General features: G+C 38.0%; 2 protein-coding genes across 8 annotated transcripts in view; one reads left to right on the forward strand and one right to left on the reverse strand.

Annotated features, from left to right (window-relative positions):
- Positions 1–1,130: 1,130 nt before the first annotated feature.
- pafah1b2 (platelet activating factor acetylhydrolase 1b catalytic subunit 2) lies at positions 1,131–13,121 on the reverse strand. 7 transcript variants are annotated; one of them, XM_004916082.4, is made up of 6 exons: positions 13,059–13,121; positions 12,178–12,274; positions 11,427–11,516; positions 7,885–8,001; positions 4,780–4,902; positions 1,131–4,495 (listed from the first exon to the last, which is right to left on the reverse strand). In XM_004916082.4, exons 2-6 carry the CDS (start codon positions 12,256–12,258, stop codon positions 4,217–4,219), a joined length of 690 nt encoding a protein of 229 aa, XP_004916139.1. In that variant the 5' UTR covers positions 12,259–12,274; positions 13,059–13,121; the 3' UTR covers positions 1,131–4,216. The 7 variants fall into 7 exon arrangements, with proteins under 7 accessions (XP_004916139.1, XP_004916134.1, XP_002932955.1 ...); XM_004916077.3 differs by having other exon boundaries at positions 13,012–13,094; XM_002932909.4 differs by having other exon boundaries at positions 13,008–13,083.
- sik3 (SIK family kinase 3) overlaps positions 11,291–17,140 on the forward strand; it is a 119,697-nt gene continuing 113,847 nt past the window's right edge. The window contains exon 1 of the mRNA XM_031905597.1: positions 11,291–11,313. The gene's annotated coding sequence lies outside the window, so the exon portion shown is untranslated. The remainder of the gene's footprint in view (positions 11,314–17,140) is intronic.

Consider the following 17,140-nt stretch of genomic DNA (forward strand, 5'->3'; position numbering starts at 1 on the left):
GTTATACAATGTCCTAGCAACTTTTCAGTTGCTCTTCATTTTTTATTTTTGAGTTATTTCCTTCTTGTGGCTTTTTCCAGCCTAAGATTTGAGACTACAATTTTTATACTATTTAAACATTATTTTACGTAACTTATAACTTTCTTTTAAGGGGGTTTTCAGGGTAAACTGGGCCATAATAGCTGATGAAATTCTCTATCAAACATAAACCAATTTAAAAAAAAAACACACAAAAAATAAATACCAACTGCAAATTGAATATCAAATCAGAATAGAACTGTCTAAATCGTAATAACATATAGCTTAAAGCTGAACTAACACTTTAAAGGGATATTGTCATGATTTTTATGGTATACATTTTATTTCTAAATTAGACATTTTACATAGCAAATAATTTACTCTACTGTTTAGAATTTAATTCTTGAACCAGCAATTATTTTTAGTTGTAATATTGATGTGTAGACAACCATCTCTTTTAGAAGGAGCCAGCGCTACACATTAGAACTGCTTTTCAGATATTGTTTCTCCTACAAAATGGAGGCGTTGCAAGCCAGACTTGGATTTCTTACTATTGAGTGCTATTCTGATATCTACTGGGAGCTGCTATCTTGCTACTGTCCCATTGTTCTGCTGATCGCTGCTGGGAGGGGGGTGATATCACTCCAACTTGCAGCTCAGCAGTAAAGTGTGACTGAAGTTTATCAGACCACAGGTCACATGGTTGTGGCACCCTGGAACATGAAGAACATGGCTAGCTCTGTGTGGGATTCCAAAATTAAATATAAAAAAATCTATTTATGTTTTTCAATGATTTTGTTCAGGATTCTGCTGGAGAAGTTTTATTAACTGATGTGTTTTGAAAAAAAAAAAATCCCATGACAGTATTCCTAAAATAGTAATACAACAATATATCAATAAGGTAAGGGATACTTAATAAAAGTGCCAAACACTGGTCTATTGTATATGTCATTGAAAACTGAGTAGTCTTTTTAAAGTTTTGCAGATAATGAATATTATCTCTAATAGTCTAGTCACAGTGGTATGCATTTTTAGAATGATCCAAGAAAATATAACCCAAATGAGATGCCCCCAATCCTTACCTCTCGACTCGAAAAAAAGCAGACATGGGCAACATTCAAATAAGAATTTTATAATGCCGCTCCATACACATCTGTCACATTAATAAAGGGTGGATCATTTCTTAGGCGATACACAGAAATGCAAGCTCAGTGATAAAAGATAATTGTAAGTTATACAGAGCTAAAACACAGATAGATACAGGAAAATCTATCAGTACAGGAAATCCATCCTCCCCAAATTCTGATTGTAAATTAAACCTTGTCCCTTTTGAAAAAAGATGGCTTAGCAGTAGTTTCTGGCTGTAACACATATGACCATATATTATATATATATATATATCTGTATTTCTCAGCAACATTATAGACATCCTACACACATATTGACTCTTCGTAAGAACACAACAGCATGATGTTAATAAGAGAACTGTGCTGTCATGGCACATTTATGGCAAGGCAGTGTATTTGGTGTTGCAGGGCAACATGCCTAAGCATCTTAAGAAAATGTACTGATGCATATGCTGCCTTATGTGTTGGTTATATATATAAAAGACAAAGTAAGGTTGCAAGGGAACACAGATGCTAGTTTGATTTAACGGTCCCTCTAACCAAAATGTAATTACAATAAAATGTAATTCTAAATACGTTTCCAATATATATTAATTGCAAATCACAAATAGATTTAAAGTTATTTGTAAAGTGAAATTGCAACTGAAAACTGTATTTGTTTTCCCCTTTACATGCACTAGGTCAGACTACTGAAACAATTTAAGAGTCAGTTCACCTCCAGGTATAGTTCAAAATACAAATTCAGGCCAGGAATACAGAAATTGTAAAGAGTTGGACATACAAAGCTTTTAAAGGAAAACAATACCCCCAAACAATGTAGGTATCTACAAAAAAATATTACCTAAAGCAACACATATGTAAAACCCTGCTTTATCTAAAAAAACATTTTCATAAAAATATACTTTTTTAGTAGTATGTGCCATTAGGTAATCCTAAATAGAAACTTGCCATCTTAAGAATTAAGGGCCACCTCCTGGGATCATACGATTCATGGTACATGCAAACAAGCCAAGGCACACAGATGACCACAAAATGGTGGCTCAAGGGAACAGATGTAAAAGGGCAATATTTACTGATATATATTCCAGTTTGGTAAGATTCTTTAATAGGTCACTTAACATGATATAAACTATCTGTTGGTTAAGTATTCATTCCGGGGGTATAGTTTTCCTTTAATAGCAATTACACTGACAACTTTATAACCACTGACATTTTGCAATTAATGTATTGGAAACTTGATAACAATGGGGATCTCCACATAGAACAGCTGGCCAGAATAAACTGCTTATAACTCTCAATGATGCCTTATGTACACAAAATGGTTAACCAACAGAAAGGGCAGCTGAGATTAATGCCGCTTCCTAAAGCTGGTGAACAGCCTAGTTGCCATTCCAAACAATTAAACTGAGCAATGCTGAAGTAACGACTAAGTAGTCAGGAAGCAGAAGGGAGGAGCAACCAATCATTTTGTTGTCAACCAACTGAACTCTGCACAAAATAAGATAGAATCATCAGCTAAATGCATTTTCAGTTCAGAGCACCATTCATCTATTGGACTGCAGGATGTTTAGTCCCCTAGCAGTAGCTAAGGGACACATAAGCAGTGAAACAATTCAGGCAAATAACCAACCAAACTGACTAACAATCTCATTCATTTGTAATCAGCTAAATTTGGAATAATCAGTCGCAATCCAATTAATGAAGCCTTGGCATCATCATGTGTGAAAATAAGCAAGCTTACATACAAGCTGAAGTCACGTTTAAATAGTGCATGCCATTTTTAAAAATAGGCAGCTCCCTTTCAAGTAAACTATCTACACAAGTGTTCCCCAAATGTTGGGCGGGTCCCCCTGGAAAGCTCAGCCTGGATGCCAGTAAAGGTAAGACTTAAGGAGAATGCTGATATTCTCCTAGATACACAAGAGCCCAACTTGAAGGTCACTTAGAAAGATTTGGGGTAAAAACTTATACTGTATTATACTGATATTCTTGAACTATAAATGAATTACTCATATGCCCATGCTTTCCTATTTCTGTCATTAGCTAAGTGGGGCCCTGACCTAAGAGATGGAGCTCCAATGGGGGGCTTGAGCTGAAAAAGTTTGACAACAATGCCTCCATTTAACATTTAAGAGCTGCAAAAAACAAAGAGGATGCCTTTAAAATAATATTTATTTAATCTTGCATTATGCTTCACCTCTCTCTCTTTAGCTAAGAATGATGCACTGCATTTTCAACCTAGTTTGTAACAAACTAATCTATGAGATTATTCCACCATTTTTAATCATAGTTTTTATGATAAGTCTGCTTGGAATCGTTGGTCCCTTGGTCAGGCCAGACATTCTCAATCACAGGAATCATACAAGCAAAATATATACATAAACAAAATTCCAGCCTGAGTTGGCCCTGCTCAAGGTTAAGACAGACACCAGAACAAAATATAATAAAATAAACAAATTACAAGGGGTTGCCATGTGGCAGAATTAATCTGGCAGAATGTTTATATATTTAACCTTTTTCATGCCAGTGTGTTTTGAGAAGCACAGAAGTCAAATATACAACCATTATCTACTCAGTGCTTGCAAAAACAAAACAAAAAAACACCCTGTTAAATGGTTAGAGATGCATTTGACAGTCTCGCTGTTAAAATGCAAGACTAGCAGATGTTTTAGTGATACCTCATAATGTAAACAATTTTAGAGAATCATGCAAATATAATTACTTTACATGCCCTTCTACTGGTTTTATGACTGTTTACTCGGGCATGATAAGCCAAACTTTGTTGGTTTTATACAATGCCCTTTATTGTCAATAAATTATCATGCTGTTGCCTCTTCTGTGAAACCTGAACTCCACATTACACATCAGGATCTGCAGAGGAGGCATCCTTTGTACTGCCATTAGCAAAGATAGACAGTAAAGGGAATTTACAAGAAGATATGTAACAGGTGAATGCAAGTCTTGTGTATACATATGGAGTATGTCAATATACAGCTGATGCAGTTGTATTGAGCATGGGGGGCAGCCAATGATGTAAAACCAACAACAGGAAAAGGAGGCAAAACAGGGGGTCAGGCTAGGGTGACCTGCTTTTCCTCTGGAGTTTCCTCAAGAAGTTGCATGATTAGTTCATGGAGTGGTCTGCAGACCTTTGCATAACCAGCTGCAGTTAGATGAAGGAAATCAAACATGTCATGCCGGGAGATGGTGCCATCTGAGTGCACAAAGCCATTGTCCACATCTAACAGCTGCACGCCTGGTAAACGAGGCAACCATGAGCGCAAGATATGATTCACACGAGCATTCTTCTCACGTAGTGGGTTTGGCTTTTCTCCACGTGGCAGCAAAGCCTGAAAAAGAGTGTTACCAATGAGATATGGAAAAAAGTTATGCCCTGTATGAAAACATTGAGCTTAAAATCCTTCTCAAATAATAACGAGAATAAATGAAAAGATGGATTTCTGCTGTATGTGTACCATAAGCAACAAACATATTGATAATGGGAAGCAATTTAAACTGTTTCTTTGTATGCTGTCACCTTATTTGTTTAGAAAAACAAGGTAACAAACTGCCATCCCATGTCTTAATCTATATATATATATAGATATATAACAACCAGATATCGCCTCCTTACCATGACAATAATCTTGGCTTGTGGCTGCAGTATGTTGATGACATTTATAATGGCCTCCACACCTCCAGCCACCTCTTCAGCTGAGTTCTCATGATTATTGGTCCCAATCCATAAGACAATGACCTTCAGAGTTTGGAAATTATGGGAAAAAAATTAAGCAAAAATAATTGATGAGGGCACTGCATCTCAAAAAACAGCAATAACCAGAAAAATAATTAAAAAGAACGTTTGGTCTATTTAGTAACACTCACATTTATTTTAACATTTCTCTTGCTCATGCATGTTTTCAAGTTAGTTGTATGAAATTTGTATGATGTGTTTTTAATGTGATTCCCGCTGCCAACAATAAGTGAATTTAAAGGCTAAACTACACAGGAGATTTTGATCAGATTATGTGGATCAGATTTTATCTGACCCACAAAATCTTGTGACGCAACAACACGCAAATTTGTAAAATACTACAAGATGTGATGCCCACAGCTCTAATGCAAGCTGGATTAATCCATAATACATCCGACTTGTAGGAAGTGATCTGTTGATCTGACACCATCCTACAAAATCTCCTGTGTAGTTTAGCACTAAAGGAAATTGAACCCTGTCTTAAAAAGGTGAATTACATTTGCCTGGCCTTGATATTTTTCCTAGATCCTTTTAAATATAAAACACGCGTCTCCACATGTTAACACTATTATGGGATTAAGATTATAGCATACAATAAATGAGCAGATTATGAAACCATTTTTCTCACATGATTAGCTTTTAACATCTAATACTTACCATTCTGCGTGGAATGTGTATTTAGCAGTAGGAAAAAGCCTACATTATGGCAGAAATTTTTGTAAAACATTACTGATTTAGACTAGACAATGCCATTTGTAAAACCATTATGAATTGGCAGAATAAAATTCAGGGAATGTTTGTTTAAGGGCTGTGACAGACGGGCGACTAATCTCACCGAAATGCCATCCCACGGGCTAGAATGTAAATCGCCGGGGGGGACAGCATACGTGGCGCGGCGATTTGCCGAAGTTGCCTTGAGAGGAAACTTCGGTGATTTCGGTGCCATATATGACATCCCACCAGCGATTAACATTCTAGCCGGTGGGATGGCATTTCGGGTAGATTTGTGGCGCGGCGACTAATCTCCCCGTCTGTCACAGCCCTAAAGGGTACAGACACCAACAAATAATGGTTAGCTTTAAGAAACAGCACATGTAATGGTAATTTGGACTCATGATAAAAGTAGAAAACAGTTAAAAAAAAATATTCATAAAGTAATCAATGAAGTTATGCTGTTCACTTTGTATTATCTTTTCAGGCTAATGTCACATTTGCTGTGGTGTGACTGTTTTGATCCAAAAATCATCCTGGTGAATGCTGTGCCTGTGCCAGTGCTCCTGGAACACTGGGTAGATGGCAGCAGATGGTCATTTCCTCTGCTGCTGTAATGCCATATGTGATAGTTGCCAAATAGTTCTGGTTGGGATTGAGACCTTTAGCTGCAACCTTAAAGGACATGTAAAATATCCCCCAGTGAAATAGCTCACTAAGTTTTTCCTTTGACCGGTGCTCTGGTTAAGAAAAAAAACTGCACGGGCCCATGGAAAAGCTACCTAAGCGCCACACTGGCATCTCCTTAGATCATCTATCCTTTGGGGTTCTGCACATGCGAAGTACAGTAGATTACTCTACTGCACGTGGATAAACACACATTTTCACAAGGTATGCCGGTAAGAAGTTAAGTAAAATGCTGGCTCAGTGCAGAGTTTTTTCCACAGACCGGTGCAGTTTTCTCCTAATAGGAGCACTGGCCTGGGGACAAAAACTTAGCAATCTATTTCACTGGGGAGTTCCTAATATTTTGGGAGAACTAAACCCTAGAAAGAAACATGGCAAGTGCCATGAATCTCTATATTAGGAATGATCCAAGCCTTCAAAGTTTTCACAGAAGCTCCCCATCTTGGATTTTGTGTTCGCTCTGAGCAACTGTAAAGAAGCTAATCTTAGGGGTTACAAATTATCAAGCAAAAATTTACCATGAACCAATAATCTGTATTATTTACTCATCAGTTTTATACTGTGACGTTTATTTTCTATATATTTGTACAGGAGCCCAAAACATAATTAACATTTCTGCCCTACTTCTTTACTTTCAATTTAAAAGCAGTGTGGCTGCTTTCTTAAAAATAAATTCAGTGGAACAGAAAATAGTTCAGTACTTGTCAGTAAAGGCTTAGGCTGCAGTTACTGTCACATTAAGACATCAGGTGACAGCAGATGATTTTTTTTAAAGAAACAGTAAAAAATTGAAGTGTTTCAAAGTAATAAAAATATAATAAAAATTTGAAAAAGACTTATATAAATACCAAAATACAATGTGTTGCTGAAAAACTCCAAAAGTGGAGAACAGAGAAAAATATAAGACATATATAGTGTAGCGTTCTAATGAATATATACACCCTAGTGCCATACACTCAAAGCATATCAGTGTAAAAGGAATCCAAAGGATATAGCTCCAATGACCCCAGCCAAATAAAAAACAGTGGGGATAGTGAGGATTACTGTCCACACATTCAAAAAACACAGTGTGAATTGGTGGTTAATACTAGAAAGGGTATAAATATGTTAGTCACCCACACTGTTTCCCACATTAGCTGTGCTATTGGTATTATATTCTCAGCCATGCAAATAAGAATGTGCTTATCAAATCCTTTCATATGATCTTAATATCACCAATATATCCCACATTTTGCATGACATTCAGACACACAAGTTAGGGAGCAGCAGTGGATTCAGGCTACCATGGGATCATTTATTAGGGAATCAACACTTGGAAACGAAACATGCGGATTACTTAAAAAAGCTATGGCTCTCTGTTCTCTATGGTTCAGTGCTCTCTGCTTTTAAAAATATCCATTGCAGCCCTTAGAAGCAACACAGAGCTAAAAGAAGATTTTTTTAATTACAAAAAAAAAATACAAAAGTTCAGCTCTTGCATAACAAATATATGCTTTTAAATACCCTTAAACAGACAACTTTTAATGCTGACATGGCCAAAATGTTGCACTTTTAACAGTACTGTTTTAGTTGCATTGCATGTATTACCTTTGGCTTGATATTCTCTAGTTCACCATTCTGAAGTCTCCACAAGACATGACGGGTTGTGTCACCTCCAATACCGAAATTCAATGCATGGAGTGGCGAGAAAAGTTCCCTCCAGATCTAAAAAATAGCAGTTATGAAGTATAAAAATAAACAGGAAAAATACTTATTTTATATAAGGCCACAGACACCCAATTTAAGCCCTCCAGTATTGGAAGTGAAATTAAAATTTTAAAAGATTTGGTAAACCGTGACAAATTAAGATGTATGATTATATTAATAAATATTTACTAGTAAGCTACATTTGTTTTCACTAAAATGTATATATTTAGTTTGAATTGAATTATCAGTCTCTAAGTTATTAATGAATATTAAAATCAATGCCCCCAAAAAATGAGTTTGCTATACATTATACATTATAAGATCTACCCAAGGCAAGGTTGCTTCACAAGGAAACATCAGGTAAATTTGTAAAAACTAAGTGCCATATATGCTTTTCCAACGACAATTTACATGATTTGTGGTGGGAAAGCATTGCAGCGAGATTAGTTGTTTGCAGTAGGAAAGACTTCTCGCGAGTGACTAATTTCCGCGTGTGCCACTGCACTTTTTTTTTTTTTTTCAAAATGCAGTTAATAGAGCTTTTCCAGCTGAATCCTGCATTAAAATCATTTTTTTAAAAGCACAAACAGTTTTGTTATATTTAATTTTGCCATGTGAATTGTGCTCTGATATACTTCACTCACACTTTATTGCTGCGCTGCAAGTTGGAGTTATATCACCCCCTACCTTTCCCCCCCCAGCAGCCGATCAGCAGAAAAATAGGAAGGTAGCAAGATAGCAGCTACCTGACACATGTATTGCTAAAAGTAGAAGATATAAGAATAGCACTCAACAGTAAAAAAGTCTGGCTTGGGACTCCTCTATTTACATGGATTAGAAGAAACAATAGGTTTTTCGACAGCAGTTCTAATGTCTAGCACAATAAACCCAATAGGCTTGTTTTTGCCTCCAATAAGGATTAATTATATCTTAGTTGGGAATAAAGGAGACATTTTATATTAAATTCATATTCGGTTATAATATTCATCCTCCCTCAAAATGTGAAATGATGCCGAAAGAAAGATGTTTTGAAAGCATTTTACCTCCTAAAACTGTCATTATATGAGAGCTGCATACACAACCTCTCTAATCAGAAGCCAGAGCAAAATGAAACATGGAAGTGTTGCTACAATCTCCCACAGGAAGTGGTCACAGCACTGACTGACAGGCTTTACTCAACAGTAGCCTGCTTATGTTGTGTCTCTCTGCTTGTGCTGCTGGGGGGGGGGGGAGGGGAGAGAGAGGAATGAGTAGAGCAGGAATGGACTGCCTGTGACATTGCAAAGCCCCGCCCACCCTATGCATATTCACTGCACTTTAAGTAACTTTGCTGAAGTCTATCAGGGCCAGGGCCCCAGCCACATACTGAAGAGTCTAAACTGGAAGCTGGCATAAGGTCTGGGTAGAGCACAGTTTTAAAGCAGTTATGGGCATATTTGAACCCAAAGGTATTAAAATAAAAGCACTTCCTTCTATTTTACATGGTTAGTGCATTGTAAAAAATTTATGGTATGTGTCCCATTTAAGTACAAGGCACTGTATTATTATTACAGAGAAAAAGGAAATTATTTTTAAAAATTAGAATTTTTTGCTACGGGCAATTGCCTTTCCAAAATTAGGAACTTTCTAGATCTGGTTTCCGGATAAGGGATCACATACCTGTACAGTAAATTATTTGCTATATAAACAGTGTAATTTAGAATCCCTTTAACTTAGCCCCTCTACTGAGCTGAGATGGTTATAGGATTAGATATGTTTGTTAAAGGAGAAGGAAAGGTAAAAACTAAGTAAGCTTTATCAGAAAGGTCTATGTAAATACAGCCATAAGCGGCGGCGCGATTTCGCGCAAATCGCCGAAAAAGACTCGCGAGTCTTTTTCGCCGATTTCCGGAAATCGCCCCGCCGCGTCTGCCATCCCGCCGGCGACTTACATGTTCGCCGGTGGGATGGCAGGGGTAGGCAACTCGGGGAGATTAGTCGCCCGCGAACAGGGAGTTAATCGCGGGCGACTAATCTCCCCCGTGTGCCAGAGCCCTAATGCTGCACTGACTTCTCTGTCAAAAGAAATACAGGATTTCTTGTCTCCTTTTTTGGGAACATGTTCTTCAGTATCAGACTTCCTCTCTTTTAGGGCTTCGTCGGGTTTGGGGCTTGAGTCTGCTCAGTTCTCTCCTCTCTCCTGCTCCCCCCTCCCATAAGACTGCATAAGAACTCACTGCCCCCTCCCTTAGGAATGTGTGATCTGAGCTTCCAACTGCTATAACTGCAGCAGGAAGCTACCAAGACCAAGCTAAAATGGCAGCTTCTATCAGAGGGAGCTTCTAGGGCTGTTTACTCAGGTATAGTAAAGTTTTCTGCAGAATAAATATATTGTTCTAGGTGGCACTAATGTGGCCAATCTATTGGCCGTAAAATGCCAAAATGACTTTCCTTTTCCTTTAAGTTTGGAAAGTTAAGATTAAACTCTTCCACAAGTTTATGCACCAGCCTTATATAAATTAGGGGTAAAAGCGATTCACTTTTTATACCAAGATTGTGATTTCAGTGTTGATAACCTGCACATAAGAACTATACAATTTTAGAATGAGAAAGCAGTTAATTTCACCCTACCTTCTTATCAAAAGTTACTCTGACTTGCTTGTAAGAAACATGTATCAAAGTTGCTTTAAGGGCTGCCCATCCAGGGCCCTTCAGCTATGGTCATATTACAGCTATTAACATACTGAAGTTTTGCAGCAGATGAAGAAAATTGCAGTTTTAAGGGGCAGTAAACCTTAGGGCTGTTGCACACAGGGAAATTAGTCCCCGCAACAAAACTCCCCAAAATGCCATCCCACCGGCGAAAATGTAAATCGCTGGTGGGATGGCATACGCGGCGCCTTGAGCGGAAACTTTCGCAATTTTGGGGAAATCGTGGCGCAGCGTATGCCGTACGCCGGTGGGATGCCATTTCGAGGAGATTTGTCGCGGGCGACTAATCTCCCTGTGTGCCACAGCCCTTAGGACAATGACACTACTTGTCGTGGCTACAAAATAGACAATACTGATAACTATCTCTATGTGTGTTTTAGCAGAGACAAATCTCAGTATTATCTATACATTTTGTAGCTATGACAAGTAGCTGGCTACAAGTAGCTCCTTGTGTCATAGTCCTTAAAATTAAGTTTAAGTATGATGTAAACAGTGACATTTCAAGACAATTTGCAATTGTTCTTTATTTTGTAATTTGTGTTTTTTTTTTTAAAATCAGTATTGAAAGTTTCATCTGGTATGACATACACTAGCAACTAAGTTGAATGGCAAGACTAGAAGTTGAATGGCATAAGAAAGGTAAGTTATAACAATTATAACTTGACTTCAGCAATCAGAATGTATTTTTTAAACTTCAGAAGAAAAAGAATGCAAATAGCTCAAAAGCCCCTTTAATGCTTGTAAAGTCTCACCTCATATTGCTGCATTAGCTGCACTAAAGAGTCACCTACAAACAGAACATCTGGTTCCTTGTCCTTGCAGTCCAGGACAAATCTGTTGTGCTGTGGGAGGAAACATAGTATAAATACTTAATATAAACAAATTTAATTTAAAACAAAACTTTGCAGGAACTAAAGAGAATTCACAAAACGATGCTGGAAAATGGTAAAAAAAATTCAGCTATTTATAAATACCTACTGTAGGCAAAAACAGAAAAATAATAATGCTCCAATTCACCTATTACAGCCTATCACCTATTAGTGTCTGCCTCTGTATGTAGGCATAGTCAACTAAAATAAATGCAATAGGAAACCAAACAATTCAGAGTTTCCCAATAAGGGGCATATTACGAAACAGTTGGCCACAGCCCGCCAAAGTGAAGTTCCACCACTCTCCATCCATTGCTATAGGATTTTTTTTTAGAGAGTATTTATCAAAGGGTGAAAGTTAACCCCCTTAATAAATATGTCCTTAAAAATGTCACAGAAACAAATAGAGGGTAGCGGAGTTTTTCCTGTTGCAGACTGTGTTGAGCTCAAACTTCACTCTTTGATAAATATTAACATAAATGAATAAAACTCCAACATATCCATAAAATGCCAAAATAAGCCCATAAGTCATGAAATTCCACAACAAAAGAGTTTAGTTGTGCACATAATTTCACATACTGAAAGAATGAAAATGAAGCCCTCTTCTATGTACAGTTATTCTCTAAATTCTTACCTGTGACAGCCAGCGGTCATCTCCCTGTAAGTCCTCTGCAGCAAGAGGGACAGCTGCTGAGTTTGTGTCCCCTTGACTCATTCTGTAGCCAGTAAGCCTATGAGATAAGAAAGGAAAACCCAAACTGCTCAAAAGTGAAAATTAATCCTAGGCCTACAACACAGGTCTTTTAAAACTTGTTCTCTAAATTCACTAGAGTTGCCATACAGTATGGTCCTCATGAAAACTAACAACTTGGAGGTATCAAACAAAAGCATCTTATTTTAAATCAAGGCACTTGGGCACACTATGACAATCCAGCTACAACAAAGCAAATTACTGCTTGACTTTTTAAGACAAGGCAACTCTCCAAACCACAGTAAAAAACACACTTTTGTCTGTGCACATCTATACAATAAAACACTGAATCTAGCTGTTTATTTCTGCATTCACATATAATGATACCTAATGAATGGGAGGAGAGCCCAGCCTGAGGGCCACTGATGCAGCTAACTGAAGCTGAATTCATTTTTAATTTCTTGGCTCAGAACAGAGTCACTACATATTTATTTTGTTTTATGTTGGAGTAGGAAGTCTGTAGTACTGTGCTACACCGGAAAACGAATAACCCATCGCTAAAGGACTGAGAACCTGTGTTCCTACTGTTGTTAGCTTGGACAGGTGTCCTGGCCCGGTGGGTTTTTGATCTGCACTTATTTGGATTACCGGGCCCCCTGCTGTCAGCGAGCTGCAGGTTTCGGGAGGGATGGAGGTAGCTAGAGCCCCTGCATGATCCCTGCCCTACACAGCTTTCATGCTCCACAACACAGCCCTCAGTCCCGGAACGCTACCTACAGCTCCCGCAAAACTGTGAACTGCAGGTTCCAAGCCTCCTGTCTTACAGAAAATCCCGACGTCACAAATCTCATCACGCGAGACTAGCGTCACGACTACACGTATGCGCAGTGACGCATGACGTAGCCACCTAGTGGGAGTGAGTTGCTCATGTAGAAGCAGCTCATAAGTGGTGTTTGCTCACCTTAAAATCTGGTTTTCTCTGCTGTCATTTGTGTTGTTTTGTTGGCCAATCGTTCCGCAACGGTAGTTCCCAATTTCTGTAGAAGCCATTTATATTTTCTTCAAGAGTTCCGACTTGTGCCAGAAAACTAAAAAACATCTTTTTAGTTACCCTCCCATATAGATTGTAAGCTCTACGGGGCAGGGACCTCCTTCCTCTTGTGTCCTCGACTCTTAACTTATTGCTGCTGTATTTATTATTATACTTTGTATTTATCTATTATCTTATTAACCCCCTGTTTGTATTAATGTATTCTACTGTACAGCGCTGCGTACATAAGTAGCGCTTTATAAATAAAGATATACATACATACATTTTTCCTAGTTGGCCTTAGTACTTTCCGCAATTAGAACCTTTTCTCCCAATTTTGGCCCAAAAGATATTTTAATGCGTTAAACCATCTTTCACCTGTGAGGGTTTGTAGTCTAATGGGATTTGTAGTGTACATCGGGATTGGCATGTACAATTCCTACGTATAGCATCCTTCAGGTATTTGTCATTAACATAGTGTATTTGTAGGTACCTCCATTGATCTCTAGTGGACCACACTTCTTTATTAGGAAGTCAAGTGTCTCGCTCCTATGTTGTTCCTTTTGGATGGAGTTAATATTATATAATTGTAACCCTTTCTTGGCACACTCACTTCTGTTGGGCTGTATTACTTGTTTTGTACAGGAGATTTGCTCTGTTGAATTATAAAGATACTGGGAACTGGGATTTTAGCGCAGTGCCTCCACCTAGTGGACACTGAGAAACACATTATGGGACTTTCCGCTAGGAATAATCACACACAGTTTTGCAGCAATATATTAAACTTTAGAAAACTGTTGAAATAGAAAGTAAAACAGCTTTAGTGATAACTGAATCTCCTGTCCTGAGGAGCTTGTGCAGTCTATCCACTCCTGGCACAATCTCTGTAGGTGCCCAGTCCCAACTTGGATCCGTATAGACCCCAACCCTTAAATAATTTCAGTCCCTTCCCCAAGAGCTCTTAAGTCTCCCCATGTAGTGCTACCTGCCCCAGAGTACCTTCCCCTTTGAAAAGGTGTCTGCTCCCACGTAGCAGGGAAATGAACAATACCTGTTCACACCAGGAGACACACACAGAGATTCCACAGAGGACTTTGTAATCCCTGGCAGCCCTGCAGATGTTTCCTTTCAGTCTGAACTCACAACAGTGGTACTGGCTGCTCACTCTGTATCTCTCTTCCAACACTGGCAAAAACAACAGGGGCTCCCTTTATCAACTGCTGGGCCGCCCCTAGAATTTTTTCTCCAAACCTTAAGCACACCTCCTCCCAGAGGTGCACTGCTGAATCCAGCCAATCGGGATCCTCCCCAGTCTGTAGCTAGGCTGGATGATGTCACAGACTGAGAAACGGGACAGAGTTCTCTGATCCCCTACATAATCTTTCCTAGTGTTCCCAGAATGTTGATGCTATTTTATGGAGGATTGCCTGCATATTATCTAGAGGATCTTTAATTTTATGTACATATGTGGTGGATTCTCTATGTTTAAGGGTCTTTGTTAAAAGTTTTTCTGTTTTGTTGCCATATTCCAAAGGCTGTTTTAAAGTCAGAATCTTGTAATCCATGTATGTACTCTACATTGTTTCTAATCTGGGTTAGAGGGGATGGATGACTTGTCGCCCTGTTATACTTTTTGATTTAGGTGATTATTACTTGAACGCAACTAAGCCTTTAAGGGTTTTTGCTATATTCAGACCCAGTTCACATATAATAATTTATTTTATTAAAACTGCATGCCTGTAGTTAGATAGGGGATGTGGGGTGATAAGCACACTGGGGTGCAACTAGGTAGTCTATAGCTAGTAAGGGTTATCTATTTTCCCCTCTTCTGGGCCTGCAGTTTGTTTATTTGTGTGTGTCTCTACTGTGGCTTCAGTTTACAATCGTGGTCTGAGATATCAGTTCATGTGGTTTTATCCTTTCTTATAAAGCTATGGGTACTCCTTTTTCTTTGATATAATATTGCCAACTGTTACTCTTTAAAACATGGTATATAAACCTGGGTGGTGATTTCAGCTACTAAGTTTTATAATTAATCAAAAAATATTTTTTTAGTGAACCCTGATAGCTTTTGGGTGGGGAGGTGCAAGGCAACTGAATACTTAGATCTCTTTTCTCAGTTTTGTTGATTATCTAAAATACTGTCAATAAGCTTCCAATGCCATGGTGAATGAGTTATGCCATCGTGAACAAGTTATTTTTATTTGCACTAGGGCATGGTCCGACCACAATGTACAGTGGATTTTTGCCATAGTGAGCCATTCTTTATGGTGTTGCGCGTTAAATAAATAATCGAATCTGGAATATGCCTTGTTTGGCATGGGAGTAAAAAATATAGTTCCTGCCATTACTATTCATGTGTTTTCATGTATATATGAAATAATTGGTGCCCAGTGCTTTTTGGGCTATATTGAGTGCGTTTTAACTGTATATAACTCAATATAAAATCAAATTTCTCTTAAGTCTAATAAGACCTGAAGTAGCAGGTATCCTACTAAATCCCCTGGGGGTGTCAGATGATGGGTGCTCTGAGTTAAGCTCCATCCAAAATTATGCATTTAAAGAGGCAGATGTTTGCTACATATCATAGCATAAAAGCTCAATGAAAATATATTTTATGCCTGGTGACTGTAGTAATTTTAGGGTCTCTAGGGCCCAAGTGCTTTATCATAAAGGAGCTCCTCTGTCAGTTTAGATAATAAAATGTATTTCTGCACTAAGCGCACATTTCTTCTAAAAAAAAAAGATTGAAATCAGAAAGTATGCTGGTATTGCTCTAATAAATACATTTTGTGTTACAGAGGCTGAACTGGGACATATAAAGGGCCTAGTAAACCTATCTTAAATTTGTTTTCCTGGTACTTTCAATAGAGAATATTTTTATACCACTCATATTTTACCTGAGATTTGTAAATGATGGCCTGAAGTTCAAAGTAAGCAGTACATTTAAGTAATGGCTTGGCCTGAGGCATCAGATCATCTGCTGAATTCAGCACCAACAGTATAAAAATAATGTAATACCAGGCACTACAGTAATACAGTTATATACAATATTCAGGGAGCACTCACCGGATAAGTTCTGCATTCAAAGTGTCCCGTGCTTACACATCCCGAAACACCCCCGATCCAGGCGTGATAAGGTGCAGAAAAGATTAACATTGTTGGACGGAACATGCCAGGACTACTTTTCAATAAAAAATATAATCTTTACTTCTTGCTTCCATTAAAAACATGTTGAAAAACTACACCCCCAGCTTATCGCGTTTCATGGCTCTTGCCACTTCATCAGAAGCTACCACAGGTGTCTCACACCCACCAATTCCTTAAATACCCTTATAAGTCCACACCCAGAATGTGCTTTAACCCCCCAAATGCTAAATAAATTCATTCATATAGAACATATAAAAATCATTAAAAACACACAGTCTAAACCCATAAATTTGGAAACCTAAAGCCATATTCCACATCAAGCTTAAAGGGGGTATCTATGAGGAAAGATCACTCCCCAAAGGAAGATTATAGCTATTAAATTAAACAATGTGGTTCAATCTATAATGGTTATTTCTGTACAAATATTCATCACATAAGTGTTCATTTCATCACATGAATTTCACAGCAAAGGATCATAATACATAATGTACAATAATTAATGGTACTGCATATAAGTATACAAAACTACCTCTATCTCTTCGCAGAGCTTAAAAAACTTCCACAACCTTAGCAATACTAACAATAACAGGGACCTCCCATTCCCTGTTCAGGCCACCAAAACAGTCTATAGTTCTTAAATAATATATCCAGTATACTTCTCTCTCAGTTAATTTCTTATCCAATTCTCCCTTTCTGATATTCACCCTAGGTTTATCAATGATTTGA

This window comes from Xenopus tropicalis, chromosome 7, assembly GCF_000004195.4.
Source record: "Xenopus tropicalis strain Nigerian chromosome 7, UCB_Xtro_10.0, whole genome shotgun sequence".
In the NCBI taxonomy this organism is placed as follows: domain Eukaryota; kingdom Metazoa; phylum Chordata; class Amphibia; order Anura; family Pipidae; genus Xenopus; species Xenopus tropicalis.